General features: G+C 43.4%; 1 protein-coding gene across 1 annotated transcript in view; it reads right to left on the reverse strand.

Annotated features, from left to right (window-relative positions):
* Positions 1–7,736: 7,736 nt before the first annotated feature.
* The window catches only part of STMN3 (stathmin 3), a 37,244-nt gene continuing 22,669 nt past the window's right edge, over positions 7,737–22,311 (reverse strand). Inside the window, exons 2-5 of the mRNA XM_081323877.1 lie at positions 20,653–20,748; positions 12,093–12,268; positions 10,167–10,358; positions 7,737–8,203 (exon numbers count right to left, since the gene is read on the reverse strand). Of these exons, the coding sequence (XP_081180003.1) occupies positions 8,144–8,203; positions 10,167–10,358; positions 12,093–12,268; positions 20,653–20,734 (510 nt within the window). The 5' untranslated portion in view covers positions 20,735–20,748 and the 3' untranslated portion in view covers positions 7,737–8,143. The remainder of the gene's footprint in view (positions 8,204–10,166; positions 10,359–12,092; positions 12,269–20,652; positions 20,749–22,311) is intronic.

The following is a 22,311-nucleotide window of genomic DNA, read 5'->3' on the forward strand; positions in this document are numbered from 1 at the left end:
TTCACTTTCTGAAAACAAGCTATGATTTTTCTGTCGGTCTAAGAAGAGCATCCACGCCGATGTCCCTATAAAACACACTCTCCCTGAGACAACCTAATTTCCCTCACCCTTCGTCTGCACTCTCCCATCTTTTTTCTTTTTTTTTTTTGACAGGCTCCCATCTTTTTTCTTTTTTTTTGACAGATGTCGACCCCGTTTCTGAATTCTAAAGCAGAGGTCTCCAAATTTGACAACTTTAAGACTTGGGGGACTTCAGCTCCCAGAATTCCTCAGCCAGCAGTGCTGTTCCTGTCCCCCCGCCCCCCCAAAGGCACAGAATCTAGGGAAGGCTGAGAATTCACAAGCATCCTCAAAGTGGCACTTGTCACATCACTAGAATTCACAAAATGGCAAGGCGGTTCTTGAAACGTGGTATCCTGGGGTCAGCCTTACCAGGTAGACCTGACGGCAGTCGCAAGTTTATTGCAAAGCTACATTAGCTGAAGTTTGCAAATCTGAAAGAACAATTCTCCCATTCTTTTACAACCCGGGAAGCTAAGAAGGATCCCTTCCTGATCCTTTTTCTCTACCCGTTATGCAGCGGAGAGCCCAGCTGTCCCTTATCGGATTGTTCCTGTCTCCCAAGATCTTTCCCACATCCTGTTTAGATCTGGTGCCTGGGAAGCCACAGTAGGGATCTAATCAGAGGCTATAAAGACAGAAGACTTTAGAGATCCAGGAGAACTTAGAACAAAACGAAACATGGAAACCCCAGACTAGGATTGGGTATTAGTTACTCAAGGGAATACACGCATACGCTATTCAGGAAGTTGGCATTGGGGTATAATTTTGCGTTCCAAAGTCAGGTCAGCATCTAATACAATAAATAATAGATTGATTGATTGATTGATTGATTGATTGATTGATTGATAGATAGATAGATAGATAGATAGATAGATAGATTGCGTGGGAACTTCAGTTCTAGCCTTGCTTTTTCCCCCAACCATTAATCCTTAGTAAAAAGAACCCATCACTTCACTCAATCTTTCTTAGGGGCCTAGCTGGAGCAGGTATGAGATTAGATAGATAGATAGATAGATAGATAGATAGATAGATAGATAGATAGATAGATAGATAGATAGATAGATAGACAGACAGACAGAATGAATGAATGAATGAATGAATGAATGAATGAATGAATGAATGAATTCTGGAACGCTTTGCGTGGGAACTTCAGTTCTAGCCTTGCTTTTTTTTCTAACCACTAATCTTTAGTAAAAAGAACCTATCACTTCACTCAATCTTTCTTTCTTAGGGGCCTAGCTGGAGCAGGCATGAGATTAGATGGATGGATGGATGGATGGATGGATGGATGGATGGATGGATGGATGGAATGAATTCTGGAACGCTTTGCGTGGGAACTTCAGTTCTAGCCTTGGTGTTTTTTTCCCAACCACTAATCCTTAGTAAAAAGAACCCATCACTTCATTCAATATTTCTTTCTTAGGGGCCTAGCTGGAGCAGGTATGAGATAGATAGATAGATAGATAGATAGATAGATAGATAGATAGATAGATAGATAGATAGATAGATAGATAGATGATAGACAGACAGATAGATGGATGGAATGAATTCTGGAACGCTTTGCGTGAGAACTTCAGTTCTACCCTTGGGGTTTTTTTCCCCAACCACTAATCCTTAGTAAAAAGAACCCATCACTTCATTCAATCTTTCTTTCTTAGGGGCTTAGCTGGAACAGGTATTAGATAGATAGGCAGGCAGGCAGGCAAACAGATACTTTGACTATTTTCGCATCTATGGCCAATATAGGCCAAACATGGTCATAGTGGATCAGTGATAACTTTGGCATTTGTTTCCTATGTTATGAATCGGGATCAGGTTATTAAGGGAGAGGACATTAAGAGTGCAAAATCTTTATTGAACCTGCTACTTGGAAGAGACGGCCACAGGAGCGTTAAGCACAGCCCTTCAGGCAGGCAGTATAGTATTGACCCCTCTGTTGTTCCTTGGCTGTTAATTAGCTTGTTAAAAAAATAATAATATTTCAGCTACATTTAGTGTATCTTGCCCTGAGAGTTGCTGCTATCGGGCCCCCGATAATTTTTAGAACTCAAATCAGTAACGAAAGAAAGATCAGCCAGCCTTCGCAGCGATATTTTAAGGAATTGGCTACCGTTTGATGACGCAGGGAAATCCTGTAAATCTTCAGATAATTTTTTTTTTTTTGCATTTGACTCCCTTTAATAAAAGATACGAAAGAAGTCCCCTTGGTTATTTTTTTCCCCTCATTGTTGAGGACTGCCTCAAAAACGAAGCCAAGGCTTTTGGAAGCAGGAGGATTTTCTTGATCTCATTCCCAGATAGAAGATGGAGAGGGATACAGCCAAGTTTTTATCCAGGGGTTTGAAAGTGGAAAGAAAGTAAAGGATTGTTCTGCTTGAGGATTTGACCGTGGCTTTCGTTTTATTTCTGGAGGGGCCTCTCACTTGCTATATTTACAACCTCCTTATGTACTAACTTTGGATTTTTGCAACCCCTTCGAGTTGCTGGCAGTCAAGCTCAAATAACATTATTTTATGCAACTGAAATCCTGTAAGATGTATGGCTGGATGGCTGTCCAGGAATCTTTCTATGGCTTGGAGAATATGGATTTTTTTTTCTCCTGCCTTTTCCAGGCAAAAGAGTACAGGAAGAGGCACAATTCAGCCCTGATTCATCTACCTGGCTGGGCTGAGGAATTCTGGGAGTTGAAGTCCACAAACCTTAAAAGTTGCCAAGCTTGGAGACCTCTAGCTACCCTAATATTTCAGACGACGGTAGGCCAAAGAGTTCTAGCTGGGACAATTTGAGCCCCACCTCAAGAGTCCTCAAAAGCTGGGGTTTTGATGCTGCTTTGATATTATTTGCTTTATACAGATTCTCAAAACCAAAAACTCCAATGTTGGATTTGCATAGGTTATTTACAAGGAAGGAAAGCATAAATCAGAAAAATTTGGGGTGGGAAACAAAAGGTCACCAGCATAAGTAAGTCTAACCAATCTCCTAGTGTAGCACAGCAATATCAAAACCTATGTTGGCCTCTTTTCTTCTGTTCAAGAGACTTGTGCCATAAAATCTTTCTTTCTTTCTTTCTTTCTTTCTTTCTTTCTTTCTTTCTTTCTTTCTTTCTTTCTTTCTTTCTTTCTTTCTTTCTTTCTTTCTTTCTTTCTTTGGTAAGAAAGTAGGCATGAGGATTACAGTTTTTGTTTAGAAGTCTTTTTCTTTCTTTCCTTTTCTTACTTTCCACTAATGCTAAGAAAGTAGATGTGAGAATTATAATTTTTTTTTTAGGTCTTTGCTAAGAAAGTAGGCATGAGAATTATAGTTTTTGTTTAGAAGTCTTTTTCCTTTTTTTTTCTTTCTTCCTTTACTTACTTTCCGCAAATGATAAGAAAGTAGATGTGAGAATTATAGTTTTAGTTTAGGTCTTTCTTTCTTTCTTTCTTTCTTTCTTTCTTTCTTTCTTTCTTTCTTTCAGTGCTAGGAAAGTAGACATGAGAATTATAGTTTTTGTTTAGAAGTGTCTTTCTAACGCTAAGAAAGCATGCATGGGAATTACATTTTTGTTTTTCCTTTATGACTAATGATAGTAGGGAAATACAATTTTTTCTGTAGAAATCTTCCTTCCTTCCTTCCTTCCTTCCTTCCTTCCTTCCTTCCTTATGCTAAGAAAGAAGATGTGAGAATTATACATTTGTTTAGAAGTCTCTTTCGACTAATGCTAAGAAAGCATGCATGGGAATTAAGATTTTGTTTTATTTTTCCTTTATGACTAATGATAGGGAAATATAATTTTTCTATAAAAATCTTCCTACCTTCCTTCCTTCCTTCCTATGCTAAAAAAGAAGATATGAGAATTATAGATTTGTTTAAAAGTCTTTCTTTCTTTCTTTCTTTCTTTCTTTCTTTCTTTCTTTCTTTCTTTCTTTCTTTCTTTCTTTCTTTCTACAAATGCTTAGAAAGTATGCATGGGAATTACATTTTGTTTTGTTTTTCCTTTATGACTGACAGTAGGGAATTACAATTTTTCTGTAGAATCTTTCTTTCTTTCTTTCTTTCTTTCTTTCTTTCTTTCTTTCTTTCTTTCTTTCTTTCTTTCTACAAATGCTTAGAAAGTATGCATGGGAATTACATTTTGTTTTGTTTTTCCTTTATGACTGACAGTAGGGAATTACAATTTTTCTGTAGAATCTTTCTTTCTTTCTTTCTTTCTTTCTTTCTTTCTTTCTTTCTTTCTTTCTTTCTACAAATGCTTAGAAAGTATGCATGGGAATTACATTTTGTTTTGTTTTTCCTTTATGACTGACAGTAGGGAATTACAATTTTTCTGTAGAATCTTTCTTTCTTTCTTTCTTTCTTTCTTTCTTTCTTTCTTTCTTTCTTTCTTTCTTTCTACAAATGCTTAGAAAGTATGCATGGGAATTACATTTTGTTTTGTTTTTCCTTTATGACTAATGACAGTAGAGAATTACAATTTTTCTGTAGAATCTTTCTTTCTTTCTTTCTTTCTTTCTTTCTTTCTTTCTTTCTTTCTTTCTACAAATGCTTAGAAAGTATGCATGGGAATTACATTTTGTTTTGTTTTTCCTTTATGACTAATGACAGTAGAGAATTACAATTTTTCTGTAGAATCTTTCTTTCTTTCTTTCTTTCTTTCTTTCTGCAAATGCTTAGAAAGTATGCATGGGAATTACATTTTGTTTTGTTTTTCCTTTATGACTGACAGTAGGGAATTACAATTTTTCTGTAGAATCTTTCTTTCTTTCTTTCTTTCTTTCTTTCTTTCTTTCTTTCTTTCTTTCTTTCTTTCTTTCTTTCTTTCTTTCTGCAAATGCTTAGAAAGTATGCATGGGAATTACATTTTGTTTTGTTTTTCCTTTATGACTAATGACAGTAGAGAATTATAATTTTTCTGTAGAATCTTTCTTTCTTTCTTTCTTTCTTTCTTTCTTTCTTTCTTTCTTTCTTTCTTTCTTTCTTTCTTTCTTTCTTTCTTTCTTTCTACAAATGCTTAGAAAGTATGCATGGGAATTAAATTTTGTTTTGTTTTTCCTTTATGACTAATGACAGTAAGGAATTATAATTTTTCTGTAGATTTTTTTTCTTCCTTCCTTCCTTCCTTCCTTCCTTCCTTCCCTCCCTCCCTCCCTCCCTCCCTCCCTCCTTCCTTCCTTCCTTCCTTTCTTTCTTTCTTTCTTTCTTTCTTTCTTTCTTTCTTTCTTTCTTTCTTTCTGCAAATGCTTAGAAAGTATGCATGGGAATTAAATTTTGTTTTGTTTTTCCTTTATGACTAATGACAGTAAGGAATTATAATTTTTCTGTAAAAAATTTTCCTTCCTTCCTTCCTTCCTTCCTTCCTTCCTTCCTTCCTTTCTTTCTACAAATGCTTAGAAACTATGCATGGGAATTACGTTTTGTTTTGTTTTCCCTTTATGACTAATGAGCGTAGGGAATTATAATTTTTCTGTAGACTTTCCTTCCTTCCTTCCTTCAATGTCACTGAAAGTGGACACTTTTGCAGATATGTAGACCTTGGTTCCTGACTTCCCAAAATCATTTGCCTTATAAAACGAAACCTGATCTGTAGACTTCAAATCAGAATACTGCCACCTATAAACACAGAAGAACCCTATAATATTACATATTAGCCCTAATCAAATGAAATAACATTTGAGTTTCAGTAGTACTTTGAACTGCTTAAACAACAGAGGAAATGTAAGCTGCCTTTCGCCAACCACAGCGCCTAATGCATCTCTTAAACTCATGATGAAAAGATGTGGAGGTGGCCTCTAACCTAGATGGCTTTGAAAGAGAATGGCAAAAATTAATGGAGGACTAGTCTATTAAGAGGTACAGAATAACAGAGCTGGAAGGTACCTTGGAGGTCATCTAGTCCAACCCCCTGCTCAGGCAAGAGACCCTATACCATTTCAGACAAATGGCTATCCAGTCTCTTCCTAAAAACCTCCAGTGATGGAGCATTCACCACTTCTGGTCTTGAAGGTTATGTTAGAGGTAACCTGCCTTCATATACCAATCGCAAAGGAGCCAATGAGGGGAGAGCTTCTGTGTCCACCTCCTTGTGAACATCCGGAAGAAAAATAATGCCGGATAAGACCCTGGCCTGACCCAAGACAAGCGTTCACACGATCTTCTGTCCCCCGGTGATGATGATAACGTTAATGACAGTGATGTGAATCAACCTATATTAGTGTTTCTCAACCTTGGGCCCTTTTAAGACCAGTGGGCTTGCAACTCCCAGAATTCCCCAGCCATCCATGCTGAATGGGGAATTCTGGGAGTTGAAGTCCTCCCGTCTTAAAAGGGCCCAAGGTTGAGAAAGTCCGTTCTCACCATTCCTACATCATATAGGTCACTAACCAAAAAAATGTTCTAATCTCACAGCCATTCAGGCCCATCAATTTGCCAGCCCCACTCGCAAACCAACTTGCCAGAGTAAATTTAATAGTAGATCTCTCCCATTTCACACACACACACACACACACCAGTCCCAACCCCCCCAGTAGAAGAGCTGGTGCAAAAATTCCTCTTTATATTTGGGTTAAAACAACATAGATAGGAGCCCTGCGAAGGTCAGCTGGAAACAGCCCTCGCTCTGATATTTGGCTGAATTAAACGCTCGCCATGGGGGCTAGAAACCTCCAAGCATTAAAACATCCTGCCTTCATAAGACCTATCTTCATGCCATGCATTTGGGAACGGACAAAAGCTGGGATGATCGTATGTTGCTTCCTGTTTGCTTTCCTGCAATTTAAATAAGCCTTTTACTCTCTTTGTGTTTATTTTTTTTTTAAAGTGCTGCAAACCGAAAGATGAGCTGTAAATGAAAAAAAAAAGTAACAGTCACACTTGATCTATGCCGGCCTATATTTTTGCCAGTTCGGGGTGGTGGTGGGGGGGGGGGGTGGAGGGGGGCGAAAGTTGCCTGATCCAGTTTGGGGGAAAAAAAGGGAAGATCAGTTCTTACTGACTTTTTCAACTATTCAAAACTTCAACTTCACCCGTTTTTCTTTATGTTTCTCAAGCCTTTCTTTGAGACAGCCTCCCACCGTACTTATAACTGAGATTGAGGTTTTTTCCCATTCTTAATATGGGGGCAGTGCTACCGGCAACGGCCTTCCACCTTTACAGAAAAAAATTAGCTTAACATCTCCGTAGACAAGCCTTCGGCCAAGATCTGGTGGGCCGCTGTCTAGCCAAAGCCCCTTAAAGGACTCTGCGGTCCATAAAACCTGGAAAGAAACTTTCCAAAACAAAGTACCGTTCAGTCTAAAAAAAAAAGCCGGATTAGATTTGAGTTTGGATTTTTTTTCTTAATAGCCTCTTCAAACTCAAGCTTCTCCTGTAAACCAATCAAGAAAGCAAAAAGGTGTCTCTTAATCGAAACGGTCAACTGTTCAGTCGTAACTTTCCTCAACGAGAAAGCAGGGGCCTCGTAAGATTTTTTTGATTTTTTTTTCTCTCTCCCAGGCAAATGGGGAAGAAGAAGGAAAAAAACCCACTGCAGATTGTGGTTCGGATGTGTGTGCGTCCCACCCCCACCCCCACCCCCATTTGCAAATAGGAAGTTGCTTTTCCGTTTGCAGCGTGCACTTAAACTCAAGATGCCTCCGTTCAGCATGGGGTTTGAGAGATAGGCCTTGACAGGGGGAAGAGTCCTCTTTTACCAGTCTCCTTGGCTGGGGAGGGGGCGGGGGGGCGAATAATCAGACCGATGGGGGTTCACAGAGAGCAGCCTTTTCGCAACGCGGCCAAACACCTCGCAAGTGTTCCCTTAGTTCTTGTGCATTAAAATGATCTTGCGGTTTTGTTCTGAACAGCCCAAAGGAAAAAAAAAAGCTGATTGATGGATGCTATATTCAAGGCTGGGAGGTCTCTATGAACTTCCATGTTTAAAAGGTACAGTGAGGAGAAAGACATGGAGCTCGTACACCGGAGGGCAGGGAAAAGGGGAGACGAAAAGAAATGGAGAAACCGGATGTTGCCCTGTCTAGACGGGGAAAAAAAAGAAGAAGAAGAAGAAGTAGTTGGGATCGGTCGGTTAGTTATTAGGAAGCAGGTGCTAGCTGTGTAGAAAAGCCACTTATCCGGAAATCTCTTCCCGTTGTTCCTTGTTTCGGCGCACTTCAGCTGCGTGCAGTTCCTGAAAAACATGGAGGTGATAATGGGTGTGAACGCAGAACAATGGTTTGCAGGGATAAACACATTAATGGCAGGACGGGCTGTCCTGCCAAGGTATTGATTGAACAGCTAACCAGCTTATGTAATGTAAGATTTAAAATGTAATGATGGGAATGACTCAGCAGGGTCTGTGTCTCTTTAAGAGCCTTTGTATAAAGGGAAGGCTCCGCTGATGTATTCTGTCTCTTTCCTTTCCTGCTGTAACTGCAGTTTGTTGCATCCTGTTGTATTAGCATGTCTACGTATGTTGTTCCTGGTGTATGATGTTGTAGATAGTGTGTAAAATAAACCACCATTTAATATAGACCATTGTTTATTGTGTTTACTCCTGGGTTTTCTCAGCGCGATAAGACTGTGAAGGCTCTGACACATCCTGACAACCATTACAGCTAGTCCTCGACTTTTTGAGCCCAAAACTTGAGCCCAAAATTTCTGTTGCTAACGGAGACATTCGTTAAGTGAGTTTTGCTCCATTGTATGATCTTTCTTTGCCACAGTGGTTAATTGAATCGCTGCACTTAAGTCAGTCACACGGTTTGTTAAGTGAATCTGGCTTCCCCCTTGGCTTGTCAAAAGGTCACATGATCCCTGGATCCTGCGGCCGTCATAAATATGAGTCAGTTACCAAGTATTTGAATTTTGATCATGTGACCACGGGGGTGCCCCAGTAGGCATAAGTGTAAAAAAACGGTCAGAAGTCACTTTTTTCAGTTACTTTGAACGGTCGTTAAATGAACTGTTGTAAATCAAGGACTACCTGTAATCCCAAACCCGTGTGACTGAGGGTGGAAAGTTGGGGGAGGGAGGGCCTCTTAGAGCATTTTTTCCCCCAACGTTGTCAATTTTTAAGACTCATGGACTTCAACTCCCAGAATTCCCCAGCCAGCCATGGAAGCTGAAGTCCACGCATCTTGAAAGTTCAAACTCAACGAAGCATGTTTGGTATGATCGAGAAGGGGCGTCCTCGGTGCTTTCTGAGCTTGGCTGTTTTCTTGCAGATGTTTCATTTCCCAAACTAGGTAACCTCATCAGCGCTAGTTGGGTAATGAAACGTCTGCAAGAAAACAACCAAGCTCAGAGAGAGCATCCGGGACTCCTCTGAGCTAAAATGTTCTCCTTTAATGGTTGAGAAGATCTTGCTCAATTCCAGGGCAGTCTCCCCCACCAGGTGTGTCCTACCCACGGCACTAGTTGGTGTCCATCTTAGCCACTATGCATTGCTGTCTATGCAGATGCTCAGTCACCCAGGTCCTGGTTGTCCCAAGGATGCTTTTTTCATGAGGCAACTGGACTTTCTTGTTTTTCTTTGAAAACATTTCCCTTCTCATCCAAGAAGCTTCCTCAGGTTCTGACCGGATGGCGGGGGAATGGAAGGATTTATACTCCTTGCAGACAGCTGGTCGTTTGCATTTTTTTAGAGAGTCGTTGAGGCCACCTGGAGGTTTATCTGTGTCCTCAGGGTCACCTGAGGGGTGCAAATGGGGGTGGAGCCTTCTTGGCTGCAGGATGTCTTCTGCCCTGGGTCCCTTCCCGGTTGAAGACGGGCGCAGGATGATGGGGATGTATTGTCTGCATCACAGACTGAAGCGCAAAAGGGTTCCTGTATGCATCATTTTCTGGAAATCCGTTCATGGTCCCGCACCCTTCGAAGGGGGGTGTGTGTCATAAGAATATAAACCCTTCCATTCCCCGCCAGCCAGTCAGAACCTGAAGAAGCTTCTCAGATGAGAAGCGAAACGTCTTCAAAGGAAAAACAAGGAAGTCCAGTTGCCTCATGAAAAAAAGCACCTTTGGGATACGCGTTGCTGCGACTTACTCTTTCGTCCTTCTTCTTCTGCGTTACCCAGGGCCTCACCTTTGGGGCGGCTTGGGGTCAAAGACGTGACCTGTTGGGATCTGGTTAGCGGGGAGGTGGCCGGGCTCACCTTTTCGCGGAGTCGCTCCCTCAAGGCGGCTAGGTGAGCTTCGCGGATCTCCTTGCTGAGCTCCATCTTGTAGTTGAGTTTCTCCTCAGCCAGCCGGCTGAAGTTGTTGTTCTCCTCCAGGGCCTTGTGCAACACTTCCCTCTCGTGCTCGCGCTTCTCTGCCAGCTGCCTCAGGACTTGAGCTTCCTGGTTCTATAAAAAAACCCCCACAAACCCATAAATCAGAGGGAATTCAGGAGCCCTGGAATAGCCATCCGACTGGGAAGATGTCCTAAGTTGATATAGCAATAGCAATAATAACGGCGATAACACTTAGACTTATATACCGCTTCACAGTGCTTTACAGCCCTCTCTAAGCAGTTTACAGAGTCAGCCTCTTGGTTCCCCCAACAATCCGGGTCCTCATTTTACGGACCTTGGAAGGATGGAAGGCTGAGTCGACCTTGAGCCGGTCAGGATCGAACTCCTGGCAGTCGGCAGAATTAGCCTGCAATGCTGCATTCTAACCCCTGCGCCACCAGGGCTCTCTATAGAACAGGGATCTCCAAGCTTGGTGACTTTTAAGAGTTGTGGACGTCAACTCCCAGAATTCCCCAGCAGCCATTGTCCATTCATATACATATAATAGGTCTGTGTGCGCTTGGGCATTGTTTTGCCCTTCCTTCCTTCCTTCCTTCCTTCCTTCCCTCCCTCCCTCCCTCCCTCCATCCCTCCCTCCCTCCCCTCTCCTTTCCTTCCTTCCTTCCCTCTTTCCTTCCTTCCTTCCTTCCTTCCTTCCTTCTTTCAGGACAGGGGTCTCCAAACTTGGCAACTTTAAAACTTGTGGATTTGAACTCTGGCTAGCTGGGGGATTCTGGGAGCCAACTCCGTAAACAACAGTCTGATCAAGGAACCACCGAGAACAGTCCCAACAGCACTGACAAGGCAAGCTATTTGCCTACTGTATGAACAAAAAAGCAAACCTGACTCCCTTCTAGCACTGATGATGTTACCTAGTTGGATAATGGAACGTCTGCAAGAAAACAACCAAGCTCAGAGAGCACCAAGGACCCCACAGTCGTCCTCCTCCTCCTCCTCCTCCTCCTCCTCCTCCTCTCCACACACCCTACTTCCTTCTAGCACTGATGATGTTACCCAGTTGGATAATGGAACGTCTGCAAGAAAACAACCAAGCTCAGAGAGCACCAAGGACCCCACAGTCGTCGTCGTCCTCCTCCTCCTCCTCCTCCTCCTCCTCCTCCTCCTCCTCCTCCTCCTCCTCCTCCTCCTCTCCACACACCCTACTTCCTTCTAGCACTGATGATGTTACCCAGTTGGATAATGGAACGTCTGCAAGAAAACCACCAAGCTGAGAGCGCACCCCTCCTCCTCCTCCTCCTCTCCTCTTCCTCCTCCTCCTCCTCCTCCTCTCTACACACCCTACTCCCTTCTAGCACTGATGATGTAACCTACTTCGGGAATGAAATGTCTGCAGGCAAACGATCAAGCTCAGAGAGCAGCAAGGACCCTACAGTCCTCCTCCTCCTCCTCCTCCTCTCTACACACCCTACTCCCTTCTAGCACTGATGATGTAACCTACTTCGAGAATGAAATGTCTGCAGGCAAACGATCAAGCTCAGTGAGTAACAAGGACGCTGCTGTTCAACCCTGAGCTACAGATATTCTCTTCTCTCCGAAATGTTAACCACGCTGAGCACCTAACAATAAAACAGTAGTTACATATGTATATATGTAATTTGGTTTGGAATTTCTTGGCCAGCTTTCTGCCCATGTACACACAGTATTTTGGAGAACTCTCAGGCACAGGGTCCCAAGGTTTTCTCCAGGTCTTCCTCAGGGCATGATTTTTAGCTGCCACCAGGGAACTGCGAGGATTTTTCTGGAGATAAAATTTGGGGAAGGATCAGTCAGCGACGCACAAGTTACCTTCCTTCTCTCTTCGGCAGCCTCCAGTCGCTTCTGCAGCTCCTCCAAGGACAGATCCCTCTTCTTGGGGGGAGAGGAGAGGATGGGGCTGTCTGGAGACAGGTCAGAAGGGGACTTCAAAATCACTTCAAAGCTTTGGCCAGAAGCCCTCTTGTCCAACTGCTTGACCTCCATATCTGAGCAAGTGAAAAGGGTTATTGGTCAGACTTTATGGGAAGTATTGTGGCATCCTTTTTGGTCCTTATTAATGAACAAGTTCTTTCTTCGCCATCTCCGTTTAGTTCTCTCCCATGCAGTCGAGAATCCCTCACCCAAGTATTTAAATGGGTCTGTCTCGATTCAAGAGATTTGACTCGCCCTACTACCAGATACATCAAAGGGACGTGGTGGCTCAGTGGGTTAGGACGCTGAGCTTGTCGATCAGAAGGTCGGCAGTTTGGCGGGTCGAATCCCAAGTGCCGCGTAACAGAGTGAGCGCCTGTTACTCGTCCCAGCTTCTGCCAACCTAGCAGTTCGAAAGCACGTAAAAATGCAAGTAGAAAAATAGGGACCGCTCCGGTGGGAAGGTAACAGCGTTCCGTGCGCCTTTGGCGTCTAGTCATGCCGGCCACATGACCACGGAGACGTCCTCGGACAAGCGCTGGCTCTTCGGCTTTGAAACAGAGATGAGCACCGGCCCCTAGAGTCGGAAACGACTAGCACGCATGTGCGGGGGAACCTTTACCTTTACTTTACTACCAGATACAGCCGTGGCGGCGAACCTCTGGCACCCGTGCCACAGGTGGCACGCAGAGGCCTCTCTGTGGGCCCGCGCGCCATCGCCCCAGTCCTAGGCCTTCAGCTGGGTTTAAGAAAACCTTTTCGCTTTAGGCCTCCGCCGCCGTGTGCAAAAAAAAAAAGTTTCAATCAATCAATCAATTTCAACTTCTCGCGGGGAAAAAAAAAGATCTCGCCAAGTTGAAATTGACGGATTGAACTTTTTAGTCTCACCCAGTCTGCCGTTACCACCGCAGCCACGCCCACCAATGGGCCACGCCCACCTGGCACCCGACAATACAAAAGCTGGTTTTAGGTTGCAGTTTGGGCACTTGGGTCTCCAAATGGTTCCCCATCACTGAGATAGAGGGTTACAGGAGCCAACACTTGTTTGAATGTGGTTAAAAGAACACAGAACTTTGAACCTAAAGGGGCCCTAGAAACTAGAGGGAGAAGAGATTTAAGTAGTACAGTATGTTTTGCAATATGTGAAAGGTAAAAAGATTGAGATGATGTAACTTTTGCGAACTTAAGTGAAATATAAGCTGATCAGAAAGGAGATTATACGCAGATAGATAAGTACAGTGTTTTTACAGTGCATGAAATATGAAAATATGGGGACGGTGTACTTAAATGGAAAATTTTGGATATTCAGATGATGCATTGACTGGTAAAAATGGATCGAATATAAAGGAGGAAATAAAGCTTAAACAAAAATCACGAAAATAGGATGCATGGTGTGCTAATGAGAGGATTGTTATAAGAATAAACTGATAAAAAAGTTATACATAGATGTTATCGTTATCTGTACAAATATGAAAAAATGTCTATATTTAACCATCTATACACTGAAAATGTTAAGATTTCTATTTGTTTAAGGTTGAAGAAGGAGGATACAATTGGGCGAAGGGAAGTTCAAAGAAATGTATTATTAATTAATATACTAATTATGGAATTATCAAAATCAATCATTATTGACTGTTAATTAATTATTATTGCTTTTTTTTCAAATATATAAACCAAGACAACACGCTGTACACCAGGCACTGGAGATTGTTATTGTAAAAAAAACAACCAATAAAATATTTATAAAAATAAATAAATAAATGTGTCTGTCTCCATAAACAACGAACCCAGCTCAGTTAGTGGCATACTTAACTTGGTTCTGAATGCTCAACAAGAGCTGATGAAATTTATATTGGTTAAAAAAAGGCTACCCACTGTATAAATAGGCTGTCAAATTGATTTTAATAATAATAATAATAAAGTTGGAAGGGACTTTGGAGGTCATCTAGTCCAACCCTCTGCTCAGGCAGGAAACCCTACACCATTTCAGACAAATGGCTGTCCAGTCTCTTCTTAAAAACTTCCAGTGTTGGAGCATTCACAGCTTCTGGAGGCAGGTTGTTCCATTGGTTAATTGTTCTCACTGTCAGGAGGTTTTTTGAATTACACATCCAGCGTTTACTGTGAAAGAGCCAACAGGCCACTGACAAATTGCTCAAACACGGTTAAAAACGTAAGATGTCCTTTGCTGAATCTACCAAGGTTTATCATAAACCTGGATCAGTGGCCAATTAGCCATTTTTTCAGTATTTCTCTCTTAGCAGCTGATGTTTCGGATTAGCAGCTTCTGATGCCTTTTCAGGAACGGCTAGCATAGAAGCAGCGTAAAATAAATAAATAAATGCTAATTAAGGTAGAAGTAGTCTACTATGCCTGATATTCCATGAATCTGTCTGGGCCTTTAAAAAAAAAGTGGTGACCATTGTGATGGCAGTGAACTTGTATGGTTTAGCCACACTTTGTGTAAATCATTTTATGGGTCCTGATCTGCACAGAATTTCATTGGAGGACCCTGAGTGTGTCTCCTTGATGCTCTCCAAGCTTGGCGGTTTTTTTGGAGACCTTTCCTTATCAAACTAGGTAACGTCATCAGTGCACTGATGATATTGCCTAGATTGGTAATGAGACGTCTGCAAGAAAACCACCAAGCTCAGAGAGCACCAAGGACCCCCAGAGTTCAATGCTGAGCTGCAAATTCTATCAAGGCCCAAGGTTTTTAATACAATGAGGACATGATGAGCAAAAACTATTGTTGTCCCTAAAACATACAAAGAACAATTGCTGGAATTGGGTATGCCTAGTTTAATGAATTTGGGACGCGGTGGCTCAGTGGGTTAGGACGCTGAGCTTGTCGATCAGAAGGTCGGCAGTTTGGCGGGTCGAATCCCGAGTGCCGCGTAGCAGAGTGAGCGCCTGTTACTCGTCCCAGCTTCTGCCAACCTAGCAGTTCGAAAGCACGTAAAAAAATGCAAGTAGAAAAATAGGGACCGCTACGGTGGGAAGGTAACAGCGTTCCGTGCGCCTTTGGCGTCCAGTCATGCCGGCCACATGACCACGGAGACGTCCTCGGACAAGCGCTGGCTCTTCGGCTTTGAAATGGAGATGAGCACCGGCCCCTAGAGTCGGAAACGACTAGCACGCATGTGCGGGGGAACCTTTACCTTTACTAGTTTAATGAAGAGAAGGACCAGGGGTGACAGCATAGCAGTCTTCTAATATCTCAAGGGCTTCCCCAAAGAAGAGGGAGTCAAGCTATCCTCCAAAGCGCCCGAAGGCAGGACAAGAAGCAACAGATGGAAACTCATCAAGGAGAGAAGCAACCTGAAACTAAGGAGGAATTTCCTAAGTTAGAACAATTAACCGGTGGAACAACCTGCCTCCAGAAGCTGTGAATTCTCCAACAGTGGAAGTTTTTAAGAAGAGACCGGATAGCCGTTTGTCTGAAATGGGATAGGGTTTCCTGCCTCAGCAGGGGGTTGGACTAGATGACCTCCAAGGTCCCTTCCAACTTTATTGTTGTTATTGTGAAGGGAATCACTGCAAGTGTTAAGTTAGTAACACGGTTGTTAAGTGAATCTGGCTTCCCCATTGACTTTGCTTGTCAGAAGGTCGCAAAAGGGGATCACATTACCCCCCCAGCAGGACACTGCAACTGTCGTAAATGTGAGTCGGTTGCCAAGCTTCTCAATTTTGATCACCTGACGATGGGGGATGCTGCAACCGTCGCAAGTGTGAACAATGGCCCTAAGGCATTTTTTTTCAATGACGTTGTCATGGTTCCGATCAATGAGACAGTTCAAAAAAACCGCAAGCATTGTTTATCTAAAAAATCTTAATAATGAAACGAAATATCGGCACTCATGGAGGGATGCCAGAATCTGAACTCTCCTCCCCCTGAAACCCATCGTAACACACACACAACCCCCGCCCTTATCTACACGTCATAAATCACATTATCCAATTAGTTTTACATATGAGGTTTGACTTCCGATTCTGTACGCGGACTTTTCTAATCTTCTCACAACATCCGGGTAGTTTTCCTCTCCCTCCCCCAGCGAAACAGTTAAAGTAACTGGCTGTCTCTTATATTGTCAGTGCAAAAACATGTCAATGTTTGCAGCATTGAATAGATGTACCTTTGAATGGTCACTAAATGAACTGCTGTAAGTCAAGGACCGTCTGTACGAGGCTGCTTTCTGCCATCTCTCCCAAGGCTTAACCAACATTTCCCTTCGTCTTTCGTCAGGCTTAATGTGAGGCCAGCGGTGGGCCCTGGTTTCAACCAGAATGATGAAACCAGGCTTGCAAAGTTACTACAAGCTCTGTGCGTTCTAACGCTATGACAATGCTTGCATCACTCTTGACTCTCCGTGTCCTCCCTGTGGACCCCCCCTCCACTCGGCAAGAGTTTGGCCGTTGACATAAATGAACACATAAATGAACACATCCAGACCGATTGGTGTAAAGTTGGCTGGCCTTTTCCCCTTTCTTGGAGACGTCCCTAAGGTGCTTTTTCCAAAACACAACTAGACCTTGGTTTTTTGTTTTTGTTTTTCCTTGAAGAGGTTTCGCTTCTCATCCCAAGGAGCTGCTTCGGTTCTGACTGGATGGTGGAGGAGGGAAGGATTTATATTCCTTGCAATCCTCTGGTCGTTAGTACTCTTTCTGAGAGTCGTTGAGGCCACTTGGAGGCTTATGTGTCCCCTCAGGGTCAGCTGAATAGCGCAAATGGGTGTGGAGCCTTCTTGGAACCGCTGAAAGGACTGTGTTGTAAATAGTATGTAGGTGGTGTCATATCCCTCCCACTCTGTTGAGAGAGGGCTGTTCAAGATCACGTGAAGTGTTAATACCACTTTACAAGGCCTTGGTAAGGCCACCCTTGGAATCCTGCATCCAGTTTTGGTCACCATGATGTAAAAAAGAAGTTGAGACTCTACAAAGAGTGCAGAGAAGAGGAACAAAGATGATCAGGGGACTGGAGGCTAAAACATATAAGGAACGGTTGCTGGAATTGGGTATGCCAAGCCCATTTCACAGGATAGTTGTAGGAAAAACAAGGGGAGGAAGGCATAGCAGGTGTATTCACTGCCACGAGCTGTTTATAAAAATAATAAAACTGGGATGAATCTAGGCTGCCTGAGTCCATGTCAATTCAGGGCAGCTCACAATTTTTTTTTTAAATTCCATTTATATCCCGCCCTTCTCCGAAGACTCAGGGCGGCTTACAAGCTTAGCAGTAGCCTTCATTCTATGTATATGCCTGCTTATTAGGGCTTTCACACACACCCCAAGCGGCATTATTACAAAGTCAGCTTAATTGCCCCCAACAATCTGGGTCCTCATTTTACCTACCTCGGAAGGATGGAAGGCTGAGTCAACCTTGAGCCTGGTGGGACTCGAACCTGCACTAATTGCAGGCAGCTGGTGTTACTTAAGGAGGCATTAGCCCACTGCTCCACCAAGGCTCTTCAGCGTACATATTGAAAGCGTACATATTTTAAAAAAAGAGATGGGAGTGACTTCAAGAAGGGAAATACGACTAAAAGGGATCTTATAACCACACTTGTCCCAAGGCCTGGAAGAAGAATCATGGTGTTTTTTTTAGCAGTTTTCTGACTATCATAAAGGTGGGAGAACCACAAATCTATCTATTTAAAAACTATGGCTAAATAAAGCAGCAGTTCAGTTTGGGTAATGTTGAAAGAAAAGTCTTCATCATGGTTCAGTCCAAGCCGGGGATAAACAACGTGGCGACTGTTTTAGGAAGAAGGTTGCAGTTTGTGGAAGAAGAGAGCCAGACAGGAAGATGGCTCTGGGAGGAAAAAAGAGGGACGAGCACATGTAGGGAGTGGGGTTTTATACCCTCTGGAGCCTTTTGTTTGGAGTTGTTTCCTGTTCCTGTTTGAGGCTTTGTATTTCCTGTGTCATGTATTCTGACCTGAGTCTGGGTGTGCCCTTTGGCATCTGTGAGTTAATCCTATTATGTCCTGTCTTAAGAGTTTGGGTGAGGTATGTAGATTTTAAATTTCTTTGTCTTCCTAAGCTTCTAGTTGGAGGCCTCCAACCTTCCTGAATGGATTATCACATCTGCATTTCTACAGAGCTGGTTTCTGCTTGGGGGAGGGAGACCTGGGGCTATTAAGAAAAACTGGGCATGCTTTTCTGCCTCTTTAAGATCCTTTGAGGAAATATATTTTTCTGCCCTTTTAATATTTCCTTCTCTGGGGGGGAGAGGGCTGACTTCCCACAGTAGCTTATCTTTAACCACGATTTGCTGAATACTTCTAAGCCACAGAGGCTGGGGTTGTACAATCCAGGAAGCCGAAAGCCACCATTGACACACAGTATCAAAATGGTCTATGTTCATTTAATAGGCAAAGCTAAAGAGTGTGAAGGAGATGGGCGCTTTCTGTATGCAAAATATAAATATAAATAAATAAAGCTAAAACCAAACCTAATTAAGCTTATAGCGAAGTGGCACACTTCTGCAGTACATCTGCAATTCTAAGCAGAGGTGTTATTTTTTTAAAAAAACAAAAAAGAGAACTCACTGAATTCCTTGGGAGTTAAAGAAAATAAGGATTGAGTCACATGCGCATGTACATCACTTCATTACTCAGAGTCCGGTGATTTGCAGGTGACTGTATGAATTGTTCTTTTTAAAACTCGACTTATTTTATTTACATACTGTATATCTCAGCTTTTTTCTCCTTATGCCAGTTTTGCATAGGGATGAGGTTGCTGGCCTAGAAACCAGGAGACAGTGAGTTCTGGTCCCGGCTTAGGCATCAGAACCGGCTGGGTGACTTTGGGCCAATAACCAGGAGACGGTGAGTTCTAGTCCTGCCTTAGGCATGAAAGCCATCTGGGTGACTTTGGGCCAATCCCCAGGGAACGGTGAGTTCTAGTCCCGCCTTAGACATGAAAGCCATCTGGCTGACTTTGGGCCAATCACCAGGAGATGGTGAGTTCTAGTCCTGCCTTAGGCACGAAAGCCAGCTGGGTGACTTTGGGCCAATCACCAGGAGACGGTGAGTTCTAGTCTCGCCTTAGGCATGAAAGCCAGCTGGCTGACTTTGGGCCAATCCCCAGGGGACGGTGAGTTCTAGTCTCACATTAGGCATGAAGGCCAGCTGGGTGACTTTGGGCCAATCACCAGGAGACGGTGAGTTCTAGTCCCGCCTTAGACATGAAAGCCAGCTGGGTGACTTTGGGCCAATCACCAGGAGACGGTGAGTTCTAGTCTCGCCTTAGGCATGAAAGCCAGCTGGGTGACTTTGGGCCAATCACAAGGAGACGGTGAGTTCTAGTCTCGCCTTAGGCATGAAAGCCAGCTGGGTGACTTTGGGCCAATCCCCAGGGGACAGTGAGTTCTAGTCCTGCCTTAGACATGAAAGCCAGCTGGGTGACTTTGGGCCAATCCCCAGGGGACAGTGAGTTCTAGTCTCGCCTTAGGCATGAAAGCCAGCTGGGTGACTTTGGGCCAATCACCAGGAGACGGTGAGTTCTAGTCTCACCTTAGGCATGAAGGCCAGCTGGGTGACTTTGGGCCAATCATTTTCTCTCAGCCTAACCCACCTGTCAGAATTGTTATTGTAGGGAAAACCACAAGAAGAAGGAGTATTTGATATGTTTGCTGCTTTGGGTCATTTATAAAATAAGGTGGGATAAAAATCTAATAAATTAACAATAAATAAATGGGAACCTTAGCAAAGCAATGCAAGACACTGTTCAAAGCGGTCCCTATTTTTGTACTTGCATTTTTGCGTGCTTTCGAACTGCTAGGTTGGCAGAAGCTGGGACGAGTAACAGGCGCTCACTCTGTTACGCAGCACTCGGGATTCGACCCGCCAAACTGCCGACCTTCTGATCGACAAGCTCAGCGTCCTAACCCACTGAGCCACCGCGTCCTATATATTTGTTTTCATAGATTTTCACGGGTATAGGTATGTAGGTCTTGGCGTATTCGGGTCTTTTCCCGTGTAAGATTGAGGGTGTCTTGGCAACGTTTCGACGAGGTCCCACTCATCATCTTCAGGCTGGTGTCTTCGGCTTCGCGTTTGTGCAAGCAAAGCATGATCAGAGCTGCCATCTCTCTATAAATATTGGTGGGGTTGTGTGTGGTGCTGGCTTTGTTGTTGTAAGCGGGTTGGTTGGCTGTGTTGTTACATCCTGATTGGATGATGTAACAACAATCAGGATGTAACAACACAGCCAACCAACCCGCTTACAGCAACAAAGCCAGCACCACACACAACCCCACCAATATTTATAGAGAGACGGCAGCTCCGATCACGCTTTGCTCGCAGAAACACGAAGCCGGTCTTCTGCAGTTGGTCTTCCATGTTTTTGTTCCTCCTTGACCTAGCAAGAGGAATTGTGGGTGTTGTAGTGCTGAGATCTCTAGAAGGCAGGAGTTTGTTGTTCCGCAGGTCATTAACGCACGTGGGCCACTTACCTCCATACTGGTAGATGGTATTTGGGTGGGGCTGGGTGTGGAAACAGGAACAAATCAGCGAAAGCAGAGAGAGTTCCTTCATTTTCTCTTTGTAAGCTGGAAAAAAGCAGAACAAAAATGTAAGTTGAGCATGCTTTAATGCAGCTTTGCATAATCTCACCCTCTCCATGGATGGCTGATCCTGTAAACCCCACCCACCGTGACCAAAGTTGGCTTGTTCTCCTTCGTGGGCCACAGAAATATACTTTGACGCTACAGGAAATGGGAAGGTCAAGGGGGAATTCTGGGACCTAGAATCAGTCCTCAAGCGGGCTTTGAAATATTATTGGTTTATTTATGCAATTGATAGGACCCCACAAGTTGCAGATTGTGACTCTGGCTAGCTAAGATAGGATTAATAAACAGGGATAAACAATAAACATAAAACGTCAACAATGCAACAAGTAACAGTGCAAAGTGAGAGTCCCCAAAACCAATATTCAGAATTCTAACCCATTTTGAGAAAGGCTTATCCGGCATCCTAACCCACTGCTTGGGGGTGAAAAAAACCTAGTTTTTGAAACTATCCAAAAATTTGGGCACGCATGATTAACACAGACCACCTGGGTCCCATGCATGTGTCATGTTCTTATATAAGCCACGTTCACAAGCTCTTTCATTGTCTTCTAAACCAACGGCTGTTTCTTGAGACTTAATGCAGGGAGTCCTTGACTTATGACCGCAATTGAACCGAACATTTCCATTGCTAAGCGAGGTAGTTGTTAAGTGAGTTTGATGACTTTTTCTTGCCACCGACATTAAGCGAATTGCTTCAGTTGTTAAGTGAATCCTGTGGTCATTAAGCGAATCTGGCCTCCCCCATTGATTTTGTTGGTCAGAAGCTGGCTCAGAAAGTTACAAATTGTGATTACACAAACCCGGGAGAGTGCAACTGTCATAAATGCATGCCATTTGTCATGGTTCCAACAGATGAAACTCTTCAAAGAATTTTGAGGCATTCTTTACCTTAAAGAATCTTTATTCGTGCCATTTGTCGTGGTTCCGACAGATGAAGCTCTTCAAAGAACTTTGAGGCATTGTTTACCTTAAAGAATTTTTATTTGAGTAGCACAGCATCGGCACTAATTGAAGCCAAAAACTGAATTCCCCTCCCCTGGGGCACATAGTATCAAAGCACAATTCCCTCCTCCAATTTGCAGTCATAAATCATATTCCCCAATTAGCTTGAAGTGCAGACTTCCTCTCCAGCTCTCCAGCTCTCCAGCCCGCCAGTTCTTTATCATCTCTTATTTCAATATCCTTGGTTCTCACACTAGCTTCAGTTTTGTTATGTCTAGCTAGACTCTCGTGCACGTTCCTTCCCCCCAGCATCGTCTAGCTTTAACTCTAAGCAAAAGCAAAAGAAGAAAATGGCTGCACCTCCATCTGTTGTCAATGCAAAAATGTCCGATGTTAGCAGACTCGCCACCAGTTGCCAAGCACCCCGAATTTCGATCACGTGACCCTGGGAACGCTGCAACGGTCGTAAGTGTGAAAACCCCAGCCCTAAGTCATTTTTTACAGTGCCGCTGTAACTTTGAACAGTCACTAAAAGAGCGATTGTAAGCCAAGGACTACTGTACACTATAACCTGGTGATGGCGAACCTATGGCACGTGTG

The sequence above is a fragment of the Vipera berus genome, assembly GCF_964194415.1.
Source record: "Vipera berus genome assembly, chromosome: 3".
Classification (NCBI taxonomy): Eukaryota; Metazoa; Chordata; class Lepidosauria; order Squamata; family Viperidae; genus Vipera; species Vipera berus.